Source organism: Triturus cristatus, chromosome 8, assembly GCF_964204655.1.
Source record: "Triturus cristatus chromosome 8, aTriCri1.1, whole genome shotgun sequence".
NCBI lineage: Eukaryota > Metazoa > Chordata > Amphibia > Caudata > Salamandridae > Triturus > Triturus cristatus.
Window position 1 is genome coordinate 315,837,510 of NC_140591.1, and position 27,822 is coordinate 315,865,331.

The following is a 27,822-nucleotide window of genomic DNA, read 5'->3' on the forward strand; positions in this document are numbered from 1 at the left end:
ATCACTTTCGCGGCCGCACGGCCTCTTTGCATAGCCAATAGGTCTCGCTTTTGGGACCTTATAAGTATTTAGTTATGCAACTGTTGCATAGCTAAACACTTATAAGGTCCCAAAGGCGAGACCTATTGGCTATGCCAATGCTTATTTGCAATTGAGGCCACGTGTTCCCTCATGGACCTGAATGTGTTTTTAATTATGTGGATAGCGACACCTAATCATATCACGATGGTTTCCCGGAATTTGCTCAGTTATTGTCTGATTAAAAACAGCTTAGCTGTTAGGATTCACCGCTGACGGAATCCGCCAATTGTAAGATCCATTTCATCTGACCGGTGCACACAGAGGACCCAGAAGTTCGGTAAGTCCCTTCCAGAAACAAATGTCGCTTGCGCCACATTAAAACGCGAGTTCAATAACCATGGTGTTCCAGCCTGTCCTCAATAGTGGTGCTAGAACACTTTTTAGCGTGGGGGATGCTGCCATCAATGTTACATCACTAGGGGGCATATGTATCAAATACCGTATTTGCGATTCTCAAATAGCGATTTTTAGGGAATCGCAATTTGAGAATCGCAAACGGGATGTAACAAATAATTTGCAAATGTTTTGCAATTCCTTGGCATTCCTTAATTGCGATTAGCAAATTGCTAATCGCAATTAAGGAATACCTTCCCGTTCATTCCTATGGGCTAGGAGGCCCATAGGAATGAATGGGAAGACATTCTCAATTTGAGAATCGCAAAATGAGAATGCAATTTCAAGGGTGCCAGGGTGTCAAAAGGACACCTTGTTGCACCCCTGAAATATGTATGTGTGCACATGTGGTGCACATACATGCCCTAAGGGCATGTCTTTGCGTCACATGGCACTTTGAAAAATGCCAAAAAGTGAATTTTTCAAAGAAATCGCAAATTACCACCAACTTGAAGTTGGTGGTAATTTTCGATTCCTTAAGGCCAAATTGCACTTTTTCTGGGCTTCATACATTGCATTTAAGGAATCGCAATTTGCAATTCCTTAAATGCAATCGTAAAATAGAGTATCGCAAATTTTGCGATTCTCTAATTTGCGATGCCCTTTTGGGATGATACATCCCAAAAGCCTTTTCCCGTTCGCAAACGGGCCGATTCTGAGACTCGGCCCGTTTGCGAACGGGAAAAGGGCTTGAGACATATGCCCCTAAGGTCCTAGAGATTGTGAAAACTCCAAAGGTCTCACAAAGAGCAAGTGTAGGAAATTATACACACTCATTCAGCAGAAGAGTGGTTCTGGTGTAGCATGTAGCTCATAGTGCATTTTGGAGCACACTGTTGCAAATGTATTACTAAATCATGGAGTGGTAGCGCATTGTTGTTTACGGACGAACACATTTCCTATTCAAATGACCACTAAATTGACAGAGAGATGCAGTTGTATAGATAAAAATATACAGTGCACTGTCAAGATTATTTGAAAGTAGGGTTTCAGCAAAACTGCATCATTGACACATCACCAAGAAAAGTGTCTTGATTTGTTTTGATCCTCTTAAAATCTTTGTTCACATCACAATTCAGAATTACAAAAACAGATGTGTCCCATGTGTGCCTTCCTAATGACTGATATATTTCTAAATACTTATACCGTTCATTTACATGTCTTTAAATGTTGTTGTGAGTTAGAATTAAACTGACATTCTACAGGCTTTCCTTTCACATTCCCTGCACCATGGTAAGATTGTCACATAGTTCACTTTACAAAATACTCTCACTTTGCATTAAGAAAAAAAAAACTAAACTCCAGTCTCCATGTTAAAAGAATAAGATGCAATTTGTCAGAAGACATAGGCTGACGTTTGACCTCTGTCTTTGAACACACAACAAATATGACAAGATAAAAACAAAATAAAGGGCCTCTTTATTGCCCATTCACCTTCTGAACTCCAGCCTGGTTCTTTGGGTTTGCTCCAGCATCCCCTTCACCCCTACTCCCAGCGCCTATGGTCAACAACATTTGAAGTTGTTTCCTTGCTTCTCGAGTCGATGGTTCTGTATCACAGAATGACCACTGTTCCAAACCAGAAGAATCCTTACATCTCTTGATCCAGAGATCACTGCAAATACCATTCATGCTGCTCTGTTAGAAAGCAATGAAAAAAGTTCTTCTTTAGCACATTTTTAAAGGATAAGTACTGTGTCTCCTGCTATCTGAGCAAATATACTTCCTCTGTATTAGCTCCTAATGGGTATAAGGTCATCTACTACCTTTACTTGTATTTTCTGTCTTCATATTTGGGAAAAGCCTAGGTGGACAAAATTTGATCCAACCAATTTTCTTAAAGATCAACCTTTGCATCTCAAAGCTAACTTTAACACTGTTTTTGGTCTTTCTTTGCAACCTAAAATAACTTTCCTTTTGAAAGAAGAGGCTATAGTCCGGTGACAGCCCATCATAAAAGGCGACAGGGCTTCGCCGCCTCCCTTTTCCATAGCACAATGAATGTCTCGTCAGGCTGAGAAGAGGGCAGTCTGACAGACACACACCATGTCAGGGTGAGGCTGCCAGGTGCTTTACATGCGCTAATGTGCACACGCCTGGCTGAATGAACAAACCTGAGGGCACTGACATCATCAGCCTGGCAAAGTTTTGCGAGGATCCTCACCCTCTTGACGAGGGGAGTGTTACTGATAGAGTCAGGCCTGGACGCTTCACATTTAATCACTGAAGTGCCCAAGTCTGACTGTCTTTCAGTGACACCTCATATCGCCTTTCCATAACTCTTCACAAAGTGAGGTGGAATCAGCGAGTTTCATTGACCTCACCCCACTCTGTGACAAGTTTGGGAAGGTCCACCTCTTATTAGCTAACCCTTGACAAGGTTAGCCAATGAGAGGAAGCAGCAGGGTTCTCCATTTTCTGCTTTCCATCTCAAGCTTCTCATGGGCCATTGTTCTTCTATGTCTCACCACTCACTAGTCTTGTCAACACCGCTGCAGCCCAGAAAGTGCCTCATAGAATGTTTGGGTGCATGTGTATCAATGTATGTGTATTTGCATGTGTGTGTTGTGAATGGATGAGTGCAGGTTTGTGTATGTTTGTGCTTGTGAAGGGGTGGGTGTGGGTATATGTGTATATGTACATGCATATCTGCTTGAGAATGGATGGGTGTGAGTATTGCCTTGAATGTATGCTTGTTAATGGATGGGTATGAGTATGTGTGTCTGTTTGTGAATGGATGGATGTGAGTATGTGTGTGATGGTGAATGGAAGAGTGTGAGTGTTTGTGGATGGGTGGAAGTGAGTGTGCGCATGTGTGCCCACCCCACTCTTTCTGCCAGTTATCTTCCACCACTGCGGAAGCCTCCCCTCAGCCACAACCACATTTTCCGACATTAAACACACTTGCAGTCGTCTAGCCTTTTGAATGAGCAAACTTGTAGCAGGTATATTGTAACGACATAGTGTCCGGTTGTTACTATGCCTTCTATATTCAGTAGTACAATCAGCATGAAACAATTGTGTTTTTTAATAATTGTAGCATATGACCAAAAAGGTTAATGGGTAGTACTTGCATGTAATGAGGCTTGTTCAATTTAAAGGTCTACATTTTAGGTCGAAAATAATATTCTGAAATTTTGCAAAGTTGGTGGTCGCTCCTAGTTAGTCAGAGCAAATGAAATATGTCCATCATATCCAATTATTTGCTTACCTGATTCCTACAATCAGTACATTAAATTGACCATGTTCCATGATACAGACTGCTGTGTGTATGTGTGTGTGTATACCCACATGTGTACATTAAAAGACAATTGCATCTTGAACTGTAAATGTAAATTTAAGCAAACACAACAAGTTGATTGACGGAGTGCTGAAACTTTTCAACCACTCACCCCCAGTCACAGATTTGAGTTTAATCCATTGTTCTTTCGCTCACTATGCCACCCCAATTTGGAACCAGCCATTTGCAAATCAGTCTTGACCCTGTTCCTCATGGGAACAGCCTAACCCTAACTACCTGGCCTGGTCCTCCCAGGACCGAAAACAAGCATCCTGGGACCAGTTTCGGGGTAACACCCCTCATCAGCCAGGCTAGCTTGAATCCAGTGGCACAGTGAGCACTGGACCCACTTCTGGGCATGCCCTTGGCAACTTATGGTGAACATCGCAAACCCAACAAGTGACAGGGGGTGAGTGTCTGAAAAGTTTCAGCACTCCATCCATCATCTCCTTGTGTTTGCTTAATATAACTTTATGGACAGCTGTTTGTTTAGTCACTCTAACCCGTCTGCTTTATTCCTCAAGGTCACACCAAAGTGAATCTAGTGAAGATACCCTCCACTGCCTCGAGCCCACGTGACACCGCCCTGGCTGCTGTCATATGCAGCGCGTTATCCACTGTGCTCCTCGCCCTGCTCATCCTGTGCATCATCTATTGCAAAAGGCAGTTCATGGAGAAGCCCACCTGTAAGTACTTCATGCATGTAATATCTGTCTGTGCATTGTTCTACATTGCAGGGCGTAATATTCTGTGCTGTCTTTCTGTGAAGGGGCACATTGGGATGTCAAGTGCAGTCTGGCTTTGTCCCCTGTTCCCTGCACAGTGGCCTTGCCTGTTTAGCTCTCTGGCTTTTCTGTGCGTCTCAAATCTGTAAAATCTGTTGAAAAGTCTGAAGCTACCTTGCTGCCCTGTACACTTACATTTATTGAGTTGGAAACACTGTAGTTGCTGTGCATCTAGTGATGACTAGCAAATTGTGGCCATTTGCATTGTTGTCTCAATCGTGTTCACTAAAACAGTTTAACGATTTTGCTAAGTATTTCTCTCCCTGCGTTTCTTATATTGTAAATAATTATCTGTTCACCCCACTAACGTAACTGTCAGTGTTCCAGCTTTGTGCACAGTATGTTTGTTCAGAATAAGGATGTATTATTTAATGTCCATTTTGACAGTATCCTGCGATAAACACAATTTATCACACAGTAGAGAATAGTCACCTCAGTGTGCTCAGGCAGGTTTAGCATATAGGTCTGTTAACCTGCAGAACTATGGCTTAAGGGATTTTGAGATGGAAAGTAAATAGGTGGATCTAGGTTACAAAAGAAATGTTATATGCTTGTACTTTGAAGAAAAGGCATTTTGATATAGTGCAAAACAAAGTTGGCTTTTTAGAATAACACCTAAGGAAAATAAGAGATATTTTGTAGAAAAAAAGGCAAACTGCCTGTTTGGTTAAAGGGCGAGCTTTAATAGTTACAAATGTTTGAACAGTTATTCTTTGGTCTAGTGGCTCTCCACCTGGTTCCATATTTTGCTACTTGAGCAATGAGTATCTCTTATAGAATGCATTTATAGTTTGTCAAGGAGCAGCAGATAGTACCTGAGCAGCTACATTAATAGGAAGATAAACTATGGTTTGGAGAAGGTAAAGGAGTATAAAACTAAAAAGTGAACTGGGCACTTAAAGCAACTTTTTAGATTTTATGTATATGTTGCTTGCGCCAATCACAAAAAAGTATGGTATACTCTAGACATACTTTAAGGTGCGTCCTGCCTTGGAACCTTCAGCTGTTGGCTTGAGACATTTTCACTGAAATCTTGGGTCAGCCCACAGGACCATTCCAGTCCTTCCATCTTAAGTGCAATACATGAGACACCATTTTATTTCTGAAACCAGGCAGTGAGCGGACGGCAGCAATGAAGAGGGATTATGGGTCAACGCTTTTGAAAAAATGGATGCTACAGGAAGAAAGGGTTGGTTTATTTTTGTACCATGCATTTACCAGATGCCTTTTCTTAGCACTTGTTCCTCAGTGCTGTTGTGTCACACACTGACTAATTATAAACAAAATGACCACTTTGCAACACCACTATACATACTCTATTATTCCTTAGCGTTTCCCAGACGGCCACCACGTTAATAATTGGTTGGTGAGCAGTCCAGTACCAATGGAGACAGAGCAGTGACAGACGTATCTGTGCAGTAATTTTGGCTTTTGTATAATGCGTCCACACCCAATACCCACATAACACAAACATTAAACTATTTTGTTTCCCAATGCTTGTTGTTCTCATAGCTGCCTTCATGGCTCCCGAGATGAGGGATAGTAAAGAATGTACTAGGACTACCAAAAGATAAGCCAGAGTTGGAAGTGGCTGCCTCTTGTCTACCTCAAGATAATGACCATGAAAGCGATTGAAATAATGCCATGTACAACAACACTGACCTTGGTGAGGAAATTGTGGAGGCATCTGTTTTGGTCAATGAGTAATTTGGAATAATGTTTGATAGAGATGGTGGGGGAGAAGCTAGGAGGATTCCATAGTAACACCTGAACAAGAGTCAAATAGGCAGAGCATCAGAAATGGGGTATCTAACTAAATGTTAAGGAATTAATTGAAAGATATGGGGAGAGTTGGCAGAGAGAGACGCGCTAAACCGCCCCGTGGTGGTTTGCCCGATGCGTGGTAAAACACGTTGTTTTAACAATATAACCTTTTTTTAACCCTTGTTGTATCCCAGCAATTGTGTTGTGTTGTTTTTAAAAATCTTAGCTGAGACTGCACTGGCACTTTAGCGCGCTCAGGGACCCTCACTTCCTTCACCCTCTTGCACTTCCGCTTCTGCTTAACACGGTCTAGTGCGCTGGGATGATCAGGGGTGATTGGTGGGGGGTAGGAGCTAACCTGTTATCTGCTGCGCTGGAGCAGGCGCACAGCGCACGCGCACATCGGGTGTGCAACGGGAGCACCGAAGGTGTGCCTAAGGCAAGCCTGGCTGCGCAGGGCCAGGGGCCAGAACCCCTGGTCCTCACTCCCCTTACTCCGCTGAGGAACTCCTGGCCTTAGCTAGTGGAAATGTCCCCCTTAACAATAACGTAGCGAACATCCTCAGAGCGGGAAGGCTTACTAAGAGCACAAACTGTAGGACGGAGTGCAGGTACACCGCCTCATCTCCCCACGTCAACCGGGTCTGCCAGCCTACACGGACTACGGGTAGCGGTCCTGAGTCTTGAGTTCTTCTCACTCCTCCAGAATGGCTCCCTGGACATCCTCAGCCCCATACATGGTAGCAGCCCTGCCCCCAGACTATGCTGTCTTATGGCATAACAGGACGCACTACAGGTGGGGGGTAGCAACTCTATACAATCTACAGCTAACGATAGAGACACTAATTGCTGAAAACATCGAGGGTGCAGATGTCCTGGGAGCAAAGATCTGTTCCCAGGCTACTTGCCTAATTTTACTGGTGGTTTACCGCCCCCCTCGAACGACCCCTAAGTTCATTGAGCTCTTCACCGAGTTGGTCAGCGACCTCCACTCCCAGTACCAGTGCATCTTGGTGATGGGGGATTTTAACTTTCACTGGAATCAGGTGCCCAGAGACTCCTATGCTAAACAGTTGGAAGAAGCACTGACTTCCATGGAACTTAAACAACTTGTAAACGCCTCCACCCATGATAAGGGACACACCCTCGACTTGGTCTGGACCACCCACCCATCAGCCAGCCTGACGGATATTAGTCCATGCGCCTGGTCTGATCACTTTCTGATCAGGTGCCTGCTTCCGCTCACGGGTCGAGTGGCTCGTCCTCCCCCTGAGTGGAAAGTGCTGCGCGGGTGGAATAAAATAAAAGAATGTGACCTTGTGGGAACCCTGGGTAAATCAGCCCCTAAAAGGCTAGTACAGGGAAACCTTGACCAGGAAGGCGAGTCCCTTTCACTCAGGCTGAGTAATGCCATTGACAAGGTAGCACGCGCAAGGAGGGAAAGAGTTAGGAACAAAGGCAAGGGGGCCCCCTGGTTGAAGAGGATTTAAGAGGGAAGAAACAAACACTGCACCAGTTCGAGAGAGCCTGACGTAAAGCATACAATCCAGGGGCTCTTTCTGATTACAAAGCCGTGTTTGCAACCTATATAAAATCCATCATAGCCAGGAAGGCAGAATATTACCAATCTAGTATCCTGGCCTCCGACAACAAACAGAAAGAGACCTTCCAGGTCTTAAAGGAGCTGAGGCAGTCACAAGAACGGAAACCTACTGTCTGCCCTGAAGACTGCAACAAGTTTCAGTCCTACTTTCGTCGCAAAGTCAATGACCTCTTAAAGTCATTCACAACACAACCGTCGTCCATTGCCCATTGGTGGCGGACCCTACACAGCTCACCTATGACAAGACCCTCACCGTCTTCCCAAAGCTTAACCATGACTCCCTGAGCCTCCTAATGGGCCGTGTCAAATCAGGGTCACCAGCGGACCCCTGTCCCCCTAGGGTGTTTCGAATGGCACTCCCCGGGGTAGAGAGCGAGGTCCTCAACTTGCTAAACCGGTCAATTGAAATGGGCCATGTCCCTACCAACTTTAAGGAAGCTAGAGTTATACCCCTGCTGAAAAAACCAGGGGTGGATACAGCTAACCTTAAAAACTTTAGGCTACTTTCCCAGCTTCCTTTTCTGGCAAAGGTGCTGGAACAACATGTGCATAAAACCATATCACATCAGATAGAGGAACATCAGCTACTCCAAATGAAACAGGCAGGTTTCAGGGCTCACCACAGTACAGAACTGGTAATGCTGGCAGTGTTGGATGAACTTAGGCTCATGGGCAACTATAAGAAGCCATGCGCCCTGGTCCTGCTAGACCTGTCCGCAGCATTCGACACGGGCAATCACGACCAACTTTTGTCACGGGTCTCAGAGTTGGGCATCCAGGGGCTGGCACTTCAATGACTTTCGTCCTTCCTGTCAGGTCGATCCCAAAGGATCCAACTGGCTGACCAGATATTTGATTCTGGCGAGCTAACGTGCGGTGTCCCTCAGGGTTCGGCGTTGTCTCCCCTTCTTTTCAATGTCTATCTACAGCCTCTGGTGGCCGCATTGACCCTCATTGAGTGCCTAGTTTTCAAATATTCGGATGATACTCAAATATTCATCTGGATTGACAACTCTCCCACAGCACACGCATGGATGCAGAATATTCTGAAGTACACAGTCAACTGGATTACAGCCAGTTCTCTCAAAATTAACCCCGATAAAACCGAGGTACTGGCCATTACCACGGATATCAACCCTTGGAGTGACCTCTTCTGGCCACGAGAGCTGGGCACTACTCCCAAGCCAGCCCCAGTCATACAAAAGCCTAGGCATAAAAATAGATGCCAAGCTCTCCATGTCTTACCAGGTATCTACCGTGGTGGGGACCTGTGTGGGCCTACTGAGACAGCCTACGGAGACTCGCCCCCCTTCTCTCATTTACGGCACTCCAAATGGTTGTGTCGGCTATGATCATGTCACAGTTAGACTATGGTAACTCTCTGTATATTGGTCTCCCGGAGAAGCTGCTAACGAAACTCCAGATAATCATGAGTGACGCTGCCAGATTGATTTTCAGGCTCCCAAGGCGGGCTCACGCCTGCACCAGCTGCACTGGCTTCCGGTCAAACAGAGAACCAGGTTCAAGGGTCTATGCATAGCCCACAAAGCCACCCACGGTCAGGCCCCAGCTTTCATTAAGGACCGCCTTGTAAACTATGAGCCAGGGCGGGCCCTCCGATCGTCGGCTGCTGGCTTCCTAGCTTGCCCCCGCTTCAATACTTCCTCCAAAGGTGGCAGAGCCTTTTCCACAATGATTCCCCCAACCCTGGAATAAGCTACCTGCAAGCCTTCGCCAGGAACCAGTCCTCCTTACATTTAGGAAGAAACTTAAAACACTTCTTTTTATTGAAGCCTGGGGCACAACCTAGGTCTAGTTTCAGTGCACACTCCTGCAGACGTGGCGAGGTTGGGCTCTCTCTCATAGCGCTTAGAGACCTGTCGGTGATTATGCGCTTTAGAAATCCCAGTTAACAATAACAATCTCTGGTGAACCCATGAACAAACAGTGGTCATGGGTCTAGTCATTTAGAGATTGAAGTGGAAAGAATACATGTAACTGTCAGGAGATAACAAATTAAAATTTGCAGAAGGCATGAACGATGCGCGTCTTACACCTGTGTGAATAACCATGCTGTGATCTGATCTGGGGAAACTCCCAAAGGCATGATCATAGTATGAGCTTAATGATTATTGCACGCACAGAGAAAACAGCATGGGCCTACTGGGCCTGTGTGGACACACAAAAGTTGAACTGATGATGTTATCAGCTGCCAACAGAGAAAATAGTGCTAATAAGAAGGGGAAGCCAAAGGTCATTCAATGGTCTGTGAACCAGCTGTACGGCCCTAAATGTGATCCGCGTGGAAAACTGTTGAGTAATGATCTTGCGAGACAACCAGAGCCAAAATTCAATCAGCTGTATTTTGAGTTTGCTGACATCTGTTGAGCAAACAGACGCATATCTAGGTAGAAACTAAGCTGTGATTTGGTGTGTAACATTATGGTTAAAAAGCTGTAGACCTGTTTAGTCACATAACTGTACAACAAATCTTCTCAACTATCAGCTCTGTAAATACTTGTGGTTGCCGGTGCTTTATTTTAAATTGAACAACAAAGCTATTATCCATTATAGTTGCATACATACCGGTTATAATACTGACTTGCTCAGACCAATATTAGCAATGCGTGCTAATAACACTGACCCATGCTGCTTGTGAGAATGAAGACCTGAACTGTGAGATGCTGTGTTTCTGTGAAACGCAATAGAGAAAGGTCAGAAGGAGGTCTCATCTGATGTCCACTTTTCCTACTGTCTGATGCTAAGGGTCTGCGAGATCACAAGACGTGCAGTGCAAAGGGGCTGAACTATCCTGCTTTGACAGACAGCGGATGATTCGGTGCAGCCAAAGGCCATGCCATCAGTGCCCACGAGACCTGGCTCAAGCATGTGGTGAGTGAAGCCTCTTCAGATGCACAGTGCCCTCTGCAGTAGAATATACATTAAAAATTGAACATGCATGCAGAAATTCAAGCCTGGATGCTTCGATCTATAGCTATAAATTGTGGTCAAATTATTCTTGACTTCTTGTGGGCGGATCACTACCTTCCTAGAATGCTCAATCTGCAGGTGAGTAGGTTCTGTTTGCTGATCTCATTAAAACAAACTGCCAGTTAGGATTATTACTGTCTATCTTCCTTTCTAAAACCTGTAATCCTGGGTTACCTTATGACACAAAACATTCCTATCAATCGTGGGTTGGTGCTATGATTTTAAAGGTTGCATGGTTTAGCAATATTCATTTTAATAGCACAATTAACAACTGAAGTTTTGCTCATAGTTAGACAGGTTCTGTTTTTTAGGTTGTTGGTAAATGTTTGATCTTGTTGAGTGGACCTCCTTAGTCACAGCAGGGCAGTGCTCAGTGATTCAGCCCATAGAATTGTTTGTTACAAAACATTGTATAACACACACAAAAAGATGACTGAAGATGTTACTTTTTAATTTAAACATTGAAGCTTGCTTAATTATCTGTCTGCAAGGTAGATATAAAAGGGTGAGGCTCAAAATAAGCACCGCATTCACCCCCTCCAAGATATGCACCTCCTGACGTCAAAGGACCTAAAATCAAAGACTCTTCCTGTTTTTCCCTTTCTTCATGTTCTCCTCATAACATGGTACTGAGCTGTCATGTATCCCCAATGAGTGCTACGTTGACACCAAGCTACATTCATGCTTTAAAAAAAAACATACACTTAAATACAGGTATACATTGGCTCAGGCAACCTGCTTCCTCTGCAGCCCCCACAAAGGAGTTCAGTTATAGGGACACAACTGCTTAGTTTCAAAAAGGAATCTATTAGAAATGGAATGGAAAGCAAGGCCACATTTCCTCAAGACTCTCTCACCTCAAACCCAGTAGTGCTTTTTGAACTATGATTTGCAATATTCCTACTCTGTAAGCATGCTCCAAACTTAGCTTCCATTTCATCTCTCATCCTTTACTAGTCAAATTCATGTTCATCGCGCAACCACCATTCTACTAATGTTCTTATGTACTGTGATGATTTTAGGTGTAGACCATCTAGCTCAGGGCAGTACTACTGCTAATTTCTCATCTCATGAACAGCAGCACTGAAATTGTCAGTGTGTGCCTTTTGCTACATTCTCCCTTGACTAGTCACTCATAAGTGGCATATTTCCTGATTACCACCTCAATCCCCTTCCTAAACCACATGCTGTCACCTTATTTATCAAAACGTAGGTCTTGTAGGGTGCTTGAGTTGGTGCCTGGGTGCCATCGGTGACTGCCCTGTAGATGGTGTGCCAGACCTTAAAGGCAATGTTGGGTGGTAGATAGAGTCAATGGAGTTCTACGAAAGCTGGTGTTATCCTACTAAAACTTTGAAGAATTTAGATGAGACTAGCTGCAGCTTGGAGATTTGTCTTGAAGGGTGCGGTTGTATCTCTGAAATAATTTATAGAGTATGATCTCCATTGATATGTGATAGGACTGGAGCCTGAAAGGATTATTTTGTTGTAACCTTCTGGCCGTAATGGTTTAGCTCTATGGAGCAGTGTTAGTTGATACCAAGCTGCCTTTGCTTGTGTGTGCTATATCAGTCCAGAAGTTAAGGCAGAAGGCAACAGATAAGCCAAGGCATTGGTTACTATAGACGAGATGCTGTGCACAACCTCAGGTTCATTTCATCAAGATATTTCTGGACATAAAGTTGCATCTTGGTGGTAACAGTGGTCAGGTTTGACTAGGGACAGGCGTTGGTCTTATAGGCCAAATTGATTTTTAAAATAACATGGAAAAATATGTGAGACAATATTCTATACAAGTTCATTATCATGTCAATTACTCATTAAAAATCTTCAATACTGATGCCATTCTTGCACAAAAATTTGAAGGGTTTATATACACCAGGTATAGATATTGGCACACATATATGATATTCTCATGTTGCTTGGATTCCAAGTTTTTAGTCTCTGCCAATAGTATCTGAACATCTGTTGAGTGTTCTATGAAAAGAGCTTTTAAGCCATCACTCAGGGGTCTCCAACCAGTATATCGTGAGCTATTGTAGCGTTCCAGCTACCTCTGAGTAGCTCACCTGTGTGCAGGCCAGCGTATTAAAATAGAAAGCTTTTCCTTGGTTGAATGAATATACATAGAACACAATTGAGATTATACAGCACTAATAATATTAGCAGCTCTCAATGGGTCTCACTGAACATAAGTAGCTCTCAGTACATCAAAGATTGCAGACCCCTGCCTAGGGCTATCCATAGGCCAGTTTTTCTCCCTCCCACCCAAACTTTTCTGCTACAAATCAGGTATCCTTACACATTGGTTGGCTTAAAAAATTACTACCAGCATGCATTGCAGCCCAATTGTCAGTGTTCATGGTCCATTGGGTATACACCACTATGACTGAGATTAAACACTAAACCTTTGTGACCAAAATAAGTCCATGCACAATTGTTGTTGGTCTTCCAGTAATTTAAATCCCTCTTTGGTAAAAAGTAAGTTAGGGTAAATTCTACCCAGGAAGAGGTTCTACCTTATGTTCAGTTATGAATTATTACTAGAAAGTAATCCAATTCTAAGCTATGACTGCCAATGGGCAGAAGGCATAGGGAACAACTGTATGAAGATGTAAGACTTTTTTTCCCCATTTATCATGAGTGTCATTTTTATGGTTTGGCTTTACCGTGCAATTGTCGCCAGAGTATTATGTGAGTATTACTGGGACAGGGGAGGTAACTCTGCCCACATGTTGGGAGCCGGGAGTATGCTTTTTGATTGGGCTGAAGTTGTGTGCTTCCACGAAAAGTGCTTGCCCTTCACACAGCTGTGATCATATTCTCTATTTATCCAGCTGCCTGAGCTTGTGCTGTGAGAGGCACACACATGGCATTACAGTGCTATTAAAGTGTCTTAGATAACTCGATAATTGATGGTGTTTTTTCTCTGGCAGAAGCACAGCAGAGAGGAGGGCAGTCATTAACCTACACAGATTTGTATGTCGAGCTTGATAGTGCAACTGTCATCTAACCTTTTAACCTACATCTTTTAAATACCCATGCCCATGCTATTTACTTGTAATGCTTCCCATTACTATAAAATACTCTTTTAAGGCCAGACCATTTGGCATTGCTTGTATTTACTGTCAGCCAGAAACGGTCAGAGCTGAAGTACATCCAGCACCATACATGGCTATTCAGTGTAACTGGAAATTTTTTCCATAGAAATCAATGGAGGTAGGGATTTAAACTAAAACACCATAGAAAACAATGTTGAAATAAATTAAAGTAGTCAAGAGAGTTAGAATTCTAATTTATTCTAAAAATTATAAAAACAACGTAATTATTTAATTATAAAATAATTTACAATAGAACAAAAGGAAAATGCTATAGCACTATTAACTTACTTTTGAAAGAAATCTTTTAATTAATGTTAATATATTAATGTAAATTAAAATTGTTTCTCAAAATAAGTTCTCACCTAAAGTAAAAAAAATGAAAAATATTTGTTATGCATTAATAATTATTATAGAAGGTGTATATAATTAATTAAAAGTAACTTAATTAGAACGAAAAACATTTGTTACATTAACTTTTAAATTTAAAAAGGTATTAAAATATTTTATAATACAACAAATATGCGCTATTTTTAAATATTTGTTCTAAATTAAATTATCATTATTTCTATTTTTAACTATTTTAAATAATTTTGCATTATTTCCTGTGTGATTTTATTTTAAGCCCCTACTTCGCTACCAATATTTTCTACTGGAGAGCATTGCAGTACTATGTACGCTGCTGGACTTATTACTGTTTTTGTTCGGTAGTAATTTACACCATAACAGACGTGATAAGTCGTGTTTGAGGCACACATCTGTCTTGTCATTTACACATCCATTTTTTGTATTGACCATCTCTCAAGCTTCTTTAACATCCCACTACCTATCTCCAACAATTGTGAAATTAATTCATGATGGCTGGCAATAATTGAGTCGGTCTTAGGTTTGGCTTGTCGTATTACTTATGACAGTGCTACAGAATTTGGGCTGTATCCTGAGCGATTCCTTAAATACAAGAGGAAAAAGTAAGTTTTCCTTCCTCAGAGAATATTTGTTGCATTCTCACTACTTAAGTTTATTCTGTGGTTTCAAGGTGAAACTTTGTTATAGAGGGCTTTAATTAAAAAAAAAAAAGCCGACATACCCACAAAGGCCACATTTGGGTGGGGCACTGCTATGAGGACTTCAATTAAAAAAAACAACAACCTATTCCTTTTTCCTTGCCCTATGATGCCTCACAGCAGCAGATGTCAAAACACATCATTCTCAACCACAACAGCGGTCAATTGATTTACCTTCCATGAATTGACATTGCTTGGTGGGTGCAAGTCCTGCAGACCAAACTGTAGAAACTGGTCTGGGACATTTAAACTTTTTTGGCACTCTTATTATGCGCACTTACTTGAAATCAATGGTGCTAATGTAGGTTCTGCGAAAATGCATACAGGACGGATGCTACAAGTTATTTTTCTATTTTCATTTGTAATGTATTAAATTATTTAGGGATGGGGGAACTGTGATTGTGCAATTGGACGTTAAAGCAGTCCCAGCTTTGGTTGACTTTCCCTGTCGCGTAAATCTTGTAAGTTTCAAAAGAGCCACCCGTGTATTCGCCAATTCATTTAAACATCCTCGTGTGACTGAAATTTGCGGCCGGCTTTTAGATATCTACCAGAATAGTTTGGATCCCTGATCTTTATAATACTTTTACAATACTTGGAATGGCAATAGATATTTACGGTTCAATTCCCGCCTGTCTCTGTAGTTGAGGTCGTACATTTTTTGTCCCATCTCAGACATTATGAGCCTGATGCACTCGTGGCTGGTGAAGGCCCACACTCGTGGAGGACTCTCCTCACTTGGGAGAATTCTCATTGTGGAAATTCCACCCCCAGTAGGTAGACTCCCACACAACTGTGGAGCCTCCACCATAAGTGGAGGCCCTTTGTGAATTAAGTCCTGAGTATTGGTAGCCTCTGTTAATTTAAAAATCCTCATCATTTGAAAAACTGGTTGTAAAACTTGCAGGTTGACTCACTGACATTTTTATTTGTTCCATTTATTCGTGGACTGCCAGATCTGGAAATGTTGTTTTACTTTCATTGTAGTGACCAGAAGGCATTTTGCTGCACTTAATTAAATCAACATACTTTAGTAGACACGCTTTGATAACTTGATGTATTAGTACTCTGTGTTCCTTTTGCATTTCCGTCTCTTCATTGTTTAATTCTTTTTTTATTTTTTATTGGCATGATGTTAGTCCAACGTATCATGTTGCAACATGAAGATGTCAAGAGAGAGAGAGAGAAATTATCTTTTTTGTTTCAAGTGGGATTTTTAAATAACCAGTCCAGTGCCTACAATCCCGATTGTTGTATATACTTGTATTAATTCTGAATTTGCATATGTTATTGGAACTTTCTAAATATTGCTGTCTATTGTACTACCATGGTTGTGAGCGGTCACTGATTTTGGAGCCTGTCCAAAAAGATCAATGAAAATATGCTCTTTATTCTCACGCTCTGGCAGTCCTGCCTTTGAGATGCTCACGTGCTACTGTTCGTGCAGCTGCATGTTCATCCTGAATAGAATACTGTGTCCTCTCCAACTCACTGAGAACATCCACCGCCTTTGCCAAGTGTTGGGTGGTTCTGCGTTGACAGCCATATAGATATAAATACTTTGAAGCTTTCTGCATTATAATCTGGACATTTCCTTTTTAGGTGGGGCGTTAGCCAAGACCTTTTCATTTTACTAAAATTATTTGTATAATGTACTTACTGGTAGGGGAATTCAGTGAGACTTCCTCATCCATTGGTCCCTTATTGTGGCATTCATGCTTTTGTCCCGCCCACTATAGCATACAGTGGTTCAGCCCACTTAATCCATTGACTAACTTCACTGTGAGTCACGGCATTCTACCTTTCCACTAGGAGCATATCCACACACAATATAGTAATCTTCAGTATCAGCAACTACTATGGGCATGTGTGGTTTTTGAGACCAAAAATTTGTTTATCTTTTAGCCACTGTGTGTTTTTTAAAATATACTGATGAGATCACGGCAGCTTCCTCATAAACCAGGACCAAACAAAAAAATCTGTCCGGGCCTTTCTGTTTCGGAACATAGGGGGTAATTACGATTGCAGTGAATCCTCCAGAGGTAGCCTGCTGGTGGAGCATTCACCATGATTGTGCGGCCAAATTCCGACTGCCATATTTCAATGGCGGGCAGTGTGCGTGGCGGACGGAAAGTCCGTCCGCCGCGGGTCCAACAGCAGCAATCATAATGATTGCTGCTGTCACACCGCTCCCATCGACAGAATGGTGGCAGTGCCTAGCAGGCACCATCTGCCATATTACGATGCCGCATCCCTGCCAGCCTTTCCATGGCAGTGAAACCGCCATGGAAAGGTTGACGGGGTTGCACTTTGGAGGCCTGTTCCGGGCCCCTCTTGTGCTGGGAGAGTTTGTATCCCCATTTCCCTGCACCAGGTGGCAGGCACCGCGTGGTGCCTGCCACGTAGTGCAGGGAAATGCAAACAGTGCATTTCAGACATTACGGCGGGTGCTGCATCCAGCAGCACACGCCACAATGTTAGAGATAGATGATGCGACCGCCAACGGTGGCGGTAGCATAGTAGTCTCATGTGCATGACTGCCGCCTTACAGGTGGCCGGTCCCAAGCCCCACAACTATGGCGGACTGACTGAAGTCCGTCCACCATCGTACTGAGCCCCATAGTTTGGAGAAATGAGAATAAAGAAGCTGAAAAGTTACTGTGCTTGCACAATTACATTTTTGTCATGAACTGGCGTATGGGATGACTCCTGAGCATTCATATTGGATTATTGAATGAACTTACTTTCCATTCGGATAACATATTTTAGGACTGAGATTGCCTCCCTGTTCCGAATTTTTAATGTGATGTGGTTTGAGATTTGCTGGCAGTCAGACCTTAGGGAGTGTGCATGTCTGGAGGTAAAATAAGGTATTGATCGGTGTGGTGCCCCACTGCCTTTGAGTTTGAAGTATCCCAAACTAAATAGCATTCACAAAGCCTGGCACCCAAGGCCAGATGTATTGATATTGCAAATACTTGTTTAGTTCTGGCATCACCCAAGAGCTTTTAATTTTACCAAAGGTTTCACGCAAGAGCTTTTAATGTTACTAAAATAGTGTGTGTGTGTGTTTGTGTATACATATATATTTACATTTACATTTAAGATCTTTACCCAGCCCTCTTCATCCATAGTCTGTTGGTCATTTATATATTTCTCCAGTATTGGATCTTTCATAGACTCACATGCTTGAATCATTCCCCATTGTAGAAGTGGGCGACCAATGGTACCATAATAAAACAGCGTATATCACTATAATAGGCAACAATGGTAATGAACAATCAATTAAATAGCCTATCTATGTCCTTTTAAAAAAAAGACCAAACTTCAAACCTTAACCAATCAGGTGATGGCACCTTCTGGAAAAGAGAGGCTGATTCCCCAGATTTTCGCCGCACATCGTTTGTGAAGGGAGTCTTCCTGAGCTCAGCTCAGTTTTCTACTTCCAGACCTTGGAAAACCTTTTCTACTCCTCCTTCAATGTGTGATACAGCGAAGAAAGCCCTGTTCAGACCTTGCTAGATCTGCAAAAAGAAAAGGGTACATGTAGATGACACACATAATGTCTGACTCTACTGCTTCTACCCCAACATAAGGTAAAGGAGTGTAAACTTTGTGGCACTTTTTCCACCAAAACCTTAAAGGACAGAGAGGGGAGGCTTCTTCTGTGGCTTCGGAAGTCAAAAACTCAGAAACCAATATCTTCTGAGGACAAGGTCTAACAAAAGATCCAGATCCCAGGACCAAGGGCCCTCTGAGGAAAGCAGAAAGGCCCTTAAGACGTCCCACCACAGAAAATCCCTGAAAAGGAGAAATATAAACTAATCTCCACAGAGGCAGCTTCTAAGCCCAGTGCCCCATCTGCAAGGGCTGGGAGTCACCCACATGAATCCGCTTCTGAACCGTCGAGGCACAAAACTCACAAAGCCCTGCCTACGTCACCATCACCGTCGACAGCAATATCGTCGACAACAAAAACCATCACTTCATTTTGTTGTGAAGACCGTCAACGGCGAAGACTCCATTGCAGACCGCCACGACGACACCATCGTCGGCGACATCATCGACAACGACCCCATCAACGGGAGGTGTGTCGACGACGCCAAAAGCCTCAAGTCAGTCAGCAGCATTACCCATGACCATACTTCCGATGAAGACGTCGTCGACGACTATCAAAATTACAAAGATAACAAAAAAATCCTTGTGACCTAAGGTTACCTCACCCAGCAAGGTTTCTCCTCTTTCCCCCATCCGGCAGCAAGTCATCAGTTGGACCTGAAGGATTCGGATGATGGCTGCCCTATTGGACCAGTTCATTATACTTCTCAGCCAAAGCAAAGGCATTATGAGCAGCATTATCAGTATTATATACTGAACCACAGCCGAGACAGTTGGACTGTTCAAGTGACTAGATCACATTTTTAAAGATTTTCAAGCCATGTTGCAGGACTATGTTATGTTATGTTAGATAGTTTTCTAAAGCGCTCAAATACCCAAGGGTGTCTTGGCACTGGCTTTATTAGCAGTACATAGGACCTGAGACAGTGTTAAACACCCACGTTTTTAAGGCTTTTCTAAAGGCTTGTAATCCAAGCTTTGATATGCATGGAAAGATAATTCCATGCTTTTTCTGCTCCCAACACAAAGCTTCTACCTCCCCTGACAGAGCATGTGAACCAAGGGACTACTGAAAATTTGGCTGATGCGCACCGTAAGTTCCTACTTGGAGTCTACCATTTAAAACTGTTTTAAAAAAGTCTGGGCCTAAGTCATGTAGTGCTTTGTAAGCCATACAGATTTCTTTAAAAATAAATTGCTGTCTGATGGGCAGCCAGTGAAGTTTCCTGATTGAATTAGACACAGAATGGTATTTTGGAATCTTAAGCAGGATTCGAGCTGCTGCATTTTGCAAATTTTGAAGTTTGTTCAATAGGTATTGATGTGCGTTGTGATAAAGACATTACAATAGTTAGTCTTTGACATTCCAAGTGAAGAAACTAGCATTTTTCTGAAGATTAGGTTGCATGTAGGGTAGTATCTTCTTTATTGTTCTGAGGGTGAAGAAGGCAGAAGAGGTAACAGCAATTAACTTTGTCAGTGTAGGTCAGATTGTCACTGATGAAAACACCCAGGTTCTGGGTTTTCCTTGCTGGTGTAGGGAGTGAGCCAAGCTCTTGCGGCCACCATGTAGGGGTCCAGAAGGAAGGCTGTGCCCAGAAAAGCAGAACTTCAGCCTTTCCAGAGTTTAGTTTCAGACAGTTCTTATTCATCCATATGCTGACCACCTGCATGCAGTCACAGAATCTTGCCCCTATGCCAGTGTCTTCACTGGCCAGGGAGATGACAATTTGTGTGTTGTCTGCTTAGGAAGTAAGAGGGCAAGTGAAGGATTTTATTAGTTCAGCTAGGGAGGTGGCATGAACATTGAAAAGGCTAGGGCTGAGCAAAAAACCCTGAGGGACCCCGCAAGGTAGGTGAAAGGCTGTGAAACAAATTTACCTAGTGGAACAGACTGTTCTCGACCATGAAGGAAGGCTTTTAACATATCCCAAGCTGAACCCACGATCCCGATGTTGGCTAGGCGATCCATCAGCAGCCCATGATTAACAGTATCAAAAGCTGCTGATAGATCAAGCAGGATAAGGGCTACTCTTTCCCTCTGGTCGAGAGACAGCCTGATCTCCTCTGTAGCTTTAATCAAGTCTGTCTCCATACAGAGGCCACTATGAAAACCAAGCTGAGTTTAGTCCCGAAGATTGTTGGTTTGTATGTGATTGAGTAGTAGTTTGTTCATAATTTTGTCTGTGAGCTTCGCTGGCAAAGGTAAACAGGAGATGGGGTGGTAACTATTGGGATCCATGGGATCAAGGGAAGGTTTTTTTAATTTGAGGGATCACTGAGGATTTCGTCCAACATGAAGGAAAGGAACCAGTCTTGAACATTAATTGAAAATGTCTGTTACCATTACAGAAGTTGTTTCAGCCACTACCTTGGCTACCCTAGAGGGGCAAGGATCCTGCGGATATCACTTTTTCAATATTTACAGGCCATGATACAGGACTATCGCAAAAGGTTTGCAGAACATCCACAGAACCAACCAGTGGTTCCAACTCAACCTACTTCCCCTGCAACCTCATGGCTCCTTCCTCCACGGATCACCCCCAGGATGACACCCGCATTTAACATAGGGGCACCACCAAGGGACGACCCATCGTCAACAGATGATGATCAGGAGAAAGGCAAAATTCCAGACCCTCAGCCTCCCCGTGATGAATGGGATGATTATCTAGTCTCCACTCCAGTACCACATCCAGCAGTGAAAATATGCACCTGTGCAGCCCACTGAGGGCAGGAGTAAAGTAGTTATGAGAATGCTGGGAAATATCTTCAGATTCACAGCCATGCCTATGATTAAGGAGCGGGGGGCTCCGAAACCAGTCAGACGGCAGAATATCAGGAGGATTAATGCCGGTTCCCCATGAATAAAGAGATTGAAGGAATCACGACTGCTGTTGAGTGTGTTCTCATTCTTGTTTGGACTTTGGTGAATCACATATACACAGCTGTACAAAGCCGTTGAGAACTGCACCATCGTGAATGAAATACAGGGCCATAGGGCTTTAACTAATGAAAGCCTGATTTATGGAACAGCAGTCTTGTTAAATATGACAGTGTCATAATGATCCCTGTCGCCCACTGAGGGCAAGAGTAATGGACTATAAACTGTTTATTTTGCAGAACCTATTAAGGAAGATATAATGAATTCCGAGCATACTACAAATCCCAGAAGGCGATGGTGAAAATATGCACCTGTGCAGCCCACTGAGGGTAGGAGTGAAGTAGTTATAAAAATGCTGGAAAATATCTGCAGATTCACAGCCATGCCTATGATTAAGGAGCGGGGGCTCCGAAAACCGGTCAGGCGGCAGAATATCAGGAGGATTAATGCCGGTTCCCCCATGAATAAAGAGATCGGAAGAATCACGACTGCTGTTGAGTTTGTTCTCGTTTGGACTTTGGTGAATCATATATATATATATATATATATCTATATCTATATATATATATATATATATATATATCTCACACTCTTTCCGGCACAGAAAGAAATGGGTCGCACTCCGGTCTGGTTTTTCCACTTTGATGATTTTAATGTTTGTAATCTCACTCCATAACAAACACAAACCAACGCGTTTCGGTCTCCACCGAGACCTTGCTCACGGTAACGCCCCCCCTATAGGTTAAATGTTATAAACCTGTATTTCTCATTACGTCATTTCCTGTTACTTGTGATAGGGCGTTCTGGGAATTGTAGTGAAAAAATATTTTTCTTACTCAAATTAATTCAAATGAACCTTACATGTCAATAAATGATTATATAATCACGATGTAACAAAATTAATTTAAATGAAATAACAGGTTTTAGCACCAGCACATTTTCTCAATGGGTTTTGTAACGCTTGTAAATCCATTTATCATACAACACTGTAATTTCATTATTTTACTCTTTCAAAACAAATTCAAAAAGGTATATCTTAACTCCTCCAGTGGAGATTGACTCCTTATAGTTCATGTCTTGATAACCCAAATCTGAATGCTGCTCATATTTAAGTCATAATTGAGATTTCTAAATTATAGTTCACACATTTGATATGTAAGGAATATTTCCATTAAAAAGATTTTTGTATATACATGTAGAGGGGCAATCAAGTTTACACATTATACCACTCCATCTGAAATTTCTATCAGTTCTTTTACAGATGTATATAAAGTTCCTCACTTTGATTGAGTCCATGTGGAGTGAGAGATCGTAAGTTCAGAATGTGGCGTGATTCTTTTTGTCTTAATTTTTTCTCTCTGTCTCCTCCTCTTTCCTGCTTTTTCACAGTTTCAATGCCAAAAAAGGAGGAGTTAAGATATACCTTTTTGAATTTGTTTTGAAAGAGTAAAATAATGAAATTACATTGTTGTATGATAAATGGATTTACAAGCGTTACAAAACCCATTGAGAAAATGTGCTGGTGCTAAAACCTGTTATTTCATTTAAAATAATTTTGTTACATCGTGATTATATAATCATTTATTGACATGTAAGGTTCATTTGAATTAATTTGAGTAAGAAAAATATTTTTTCACTACAATTCCCAGAACGCCCTATCACAAGTAACAGGAAATGACGTAATGAGAAATACAAGTTTATAACATTTAACCTATAGGGGGGGCGTTACCGTGAGCAAGGTCTCGGTGGAGACCGAAACGCGTTGGTTTGTGTTTGTTATGGAGTGAGATTACAAACATTAAAATCATCAAAGTGGAAAAACCAGACCGGAGTGCGACCCATTTCTTTCTGTGCCGGAGTGTGAGATTTATTGGCGGCCAGGCTCGGTCGCGGGACAACGCACAACTCAAAGAGCGCTACATCAGCGAAAGGAACCAAAGGAGGATTAATGTTTAAAAGCTGATTAATGGCGAATGCCGACACATGGAAGTAGAGATTTAAACGCCCACAAGCCAAAGACGACCGGACCGCCGACTGCACTGCAACGGGAGCGGTTTTTCGAAACCGGAGGGTGGAAAAGAAATCGCAGGACCAAAGCATGCAGGTAAGCGGTCGGTCTGCCTGAGCTGTGTGATGAGCAAGGAGTTAAAAATAACGTATACACATCGAGTGAATGTCGGTTGAGTTCATAACGAGTTTCAAAACTTCAAAGTGGTAAATAAAGACCCACTCGCAAAGATTTCACAGTAAATCACGGGTCAACAATCACTGGACGGATTTTAAAGTTTGAAAGTTAGGGCAGTCACGAAGCACTATAAACAAACTCTGTGAATGCAAAGCTAAAGGCACTCCATAACAAAACAAAATGGAATTGAGAGAGGCAAAAAGGCAGGAATTATTACAAACACCATCGTTTTTTGAAAGTTCCGTGACAGATAAAAATAGAGGAGAAGTGAGGACACAAAAGAAATCTGACATCAAGAGCAAATTAAAATCATGGGAAAAAAATTCTAAAAAAGAAATAAATAAATGGTGGGAAGTGACCACTTTAAAGAAATACATTGAAGTAAAGAGGGTACCGAGAGGGCTGAGAATCCATCTAATGCCCAGCCATCAAGATTCGAGCAATGAGCTTTTACAAGAGTGGGGTGAACATATTCTAAATTCCTCTCTAGGTCTAATGATAATATTAATAAAACACATAGAGATCGTACTACAAAAAATCAAGGATCAACTATCTGAGATTGAAAAAGAACTAGCAACATCAGACTTGTCCCCTGAAATGAAAAAATTCAAATCGGAATTGGAAAAACAAATTGAAATGCATGAAGAAACTGTGCAAAAGCGCAAACGTATCAAATTTCAGCGAGACAAAGAAGATTATGTCGAAGGCAGAATGTTTACATATGCACGAAAATTTGATTTTCTGAAACAGCAAGACCCCCTGACAGCCAGTACCTCAGGCAGCATCTCTTCACTAACGTCAACTGATCCAAGTGATGGAGAGCCGGACCAAAGATCAGGCTCCAATAAACAGTCTTTTTTAGGGGATATGCGACTGGTTTTACAACAGCGCCAGTGGGAGCAAACAATGGGAAACAGTCGCAAAACCAAAGAGGTCGGGGAAGAGGAAGAGGGAAGCAACGTCTAAACACAAGCAGACTAGAAGAGGAAGGAGGAGCTACAGGCGGGGAAAAAGTGGGAACAGTGACTCGGAGTATTACAGGTGAAAAAGACCTTCTAGAGGAAACACAGGAACTAACAGTAGTGAATCTATCCAGTAGACCGATCACAGATGCAGAAAATTCCTTGTTAAAACGAGGCTTGAATTTTTGCCCCAGTGCACACATAAATATGGCACAAACTCGAATTGATCTATATAGATATGTAAGGAAAATAAAACTAGCAAAACTCTTTAAAGAAAAAAAGGAGAGTGATTTTAAACATCAGAATGTGCCAACAGATATACCTAATTTAACCTTAGCAGCTAAAGACTCAGGAGGTTTTCTAACTTTAATGAATCTAGATGCACAAACAGAGTCACAACATGTGACTCTGGAAGAAGTATGCACGCAATTGGGAGCAGGCCTAAGTAAAAAGAGACCAAAATCCTACTTCTATCCTCAACTACCAGCAGGAAACAAGATAGATACCTTCCACGAAGCTATCATTCAAGATATTTACAAAATAAGAAAAGAAAGATATGTAGATAATCTCAAAGTGGAGGAAAGGAAGGCTTTGGAAGCTCTAACGTTGGATGACAAAATTGAAATAAAGATGGCCGACAAAGGTGCAAACATCATCATTTGGGACAAACAAGACTATGTACATGTGGCATTTGAACAACTCAATGACATAATGTATTATGAAAAACTACAAGCAAACCCCACAGCAAAAATGAAAATCAATCTGGATACGAAATTGAAAGAATGGTTACATGCGGGGTTGATAGACCAAGATGAATGTAAATACCTGACAGTAGAACATCCAGTAACAGCGACAATGTATTTTTTGCCCAAGATCCATAAGAATCGCACTAGACCACCAGGGCGTCCGATAGTGTCAGCAAATGGATCTCTATTTGAACCAATGGCTAATTATATTGATCATTTTCTGTTACCTCTTGTTCCTAATTTAAGTTCGTACATCAAAGACACCAGCGACGTTTTGAGACATCTGAATGGCACCCCATGGCAAACATCTTACAAGATGATAACGATGGACGTTGTGTCCTTATACACAAACATTGACCACGAAATTGGGATCTCAGCCTGCAAATTTTTCTTAGGAGAAAGAAATATCCATTACAACAAACATAACATCATGTTGGAAGAAATGATCAGAATGTGCCTAACACAAAACGTATTTTACTTTGGGGAAGACATCTTTAACCAAAGAAAAGGCACCGCGGTGGGTTTTTCTTTTAGTCCCAGCTATGCCTGCCTTACAATGGGTTGGTGGGAACAAAAATGGGCTTGGCAACCTAGCAATGACAAATTTTTGAATAAAATAATCCTTTGGTTACGCTTCATCGATGATCTCCTGATTATTTGGGACGGAACGGATCAGGAGTTCAAAGAATATTTTGCAATTCTCAACACACCACCAGCAAATTTCTAATTCACATATGACTTAAGCCCAACAAGAGTAATTTTTCTGGATACTGAAATCTATATCTCAGAAAATCAGTTTCAAACAACTCTACACAGGAAAACCACTGCAACAAATGCAACATTACACGCAAACAGTTTCCATCAACAATGCTTGTTTCAGAATATTCCATACGGTGAGTTTCTAAGACTGCGAAGAATTTGCTCTGAAAACAAGGAATGGATAAAGCAGAGCAGCTCAACATCCAAAAGATTTGAAAAAAGAGGTTACCCCAAAAAACAAATTCAAAGTGGTTGGAAAAGGGCAAATGTATTGGAAAGAAAAAATGTATTACAACCAAAAAAAAGTGAAATAAAAGCAATTTCTGAAGAAGAACCAATAAGATTCATTACAACCTTTTCAAAAGAATCTAAACAGATAAGAGACATCATCAAGAGAAATTGGAAGATTTTACAGCTAGACACCACGGTTGGAAAAATTATGGGGAAAACACCAAGTATAACCTATCGAAGAGCTACAAATCTGAAAGATCGTTTAACACACAGCCACTACAGGAAAGAAAAAAGCAAAACATGGCTTCAAAGCAAAGGCTTCAAAAAATGTCACAATTGCAAAGTATGTTCAATTGCAAAAAACACTCAAGACATAAGAATGGCCGATGGAAAAAACTGGAACATACAGGAACTTATTACGTGCAAAAGCCAGTATGTGGTCTACGTAATAGAATGCCCGTGTCAACTAAGATATGTTGGAAGCACAATATGTGAACGAAAAAAAAGAATACTGGAACGTGTTCGAGCAACTATACATAAAGACAGAAGTAATGCTGTGGCAAAACATATGGAAGCAAACCATAACAGTAATTGGAACTGTTAAACTTTTTTGGCATTGAAACTGTGAAAAAGCAGGAAAGAGGAGGAGACAGAGAGAAAAAATTAAGACAAAAAGAATCACGCCACATTCTGAACTTACGATCTCTCACTCCACATGGACTCAATCAAAGTGAGGAACTTTATATACATCTGTAAAAGAACTGATAGAAATTTCAGATGGAGTGGTATAATGTGTAAACTTGATTGCCCCTCTACATGTATATACAAAAATCTTTTTAATGGAAATATTCCTTACATATCAAATGTGTGAACTATAATTTAGAAATCTCAATTATGACTTAAATATGAGCAGCATTCAGATTTGGGTTATCAAGACATGAACTATAAGGAGTCAATCTCCACTGGAGGAGTTAAGATATACCTTTTTGAATTTGTTTTCAAAGAGTAAAATAATGAAATTACATTGTTGTATGATAAATGGATTTACAAGCGTTACAAAACCCATTGAGAAAATGTGCTGGTGCTAAAACCTGTTATTTCATTTAAATTAATTTTTTTACATCGTGATTATATAATCATTTATTGACATGTAAGGTTCATTTGAATTAATTTGAGTAAGAAAAATATTTTTTCACTACAATTCCCAGAACGCCCTATCACAAGTAACAGGAAATGACGTAATGAGAAATACAGGTTTATAACATTTAACCTATAGGGGGGGCGTTACCGTGAGCAAGGTCTCGGTGGAGACCGAAACGCGTTGGTTTGTGTTTGTTATGGAGTGAGATTACAAACATTAAAATCATCAAAGTGGAAAAAC

At 41.8% G+C, this 27,822-nt stretch overlaps 1 protein-coding gene across 1 annotated transcript in view; it reads left to right on the forward strand.

The window, feature by feature from the left end:
• TNFRSF19 (TNF receptor superfamily member 19) overlaps positions 1–27,822 on the forward strand; it is a 178,102-nt gene that overhangs the window by 135,069 nt on the left and 15,211 nt on the right. The window contains exons 6-7 of the mRNA XM_085621595.1: positions 4,279–4,440; positions 10,673–10,798. Of these exons, the coding sequence (XP_085477721.1) occupies positions 4,279–4,440; positions 10,673–10,798 (288 nt within the window). The remainder of the gene's footprint in view (positions 1–4,278; positions 4,441–10,672; positions 10,799–27,822) is intronic.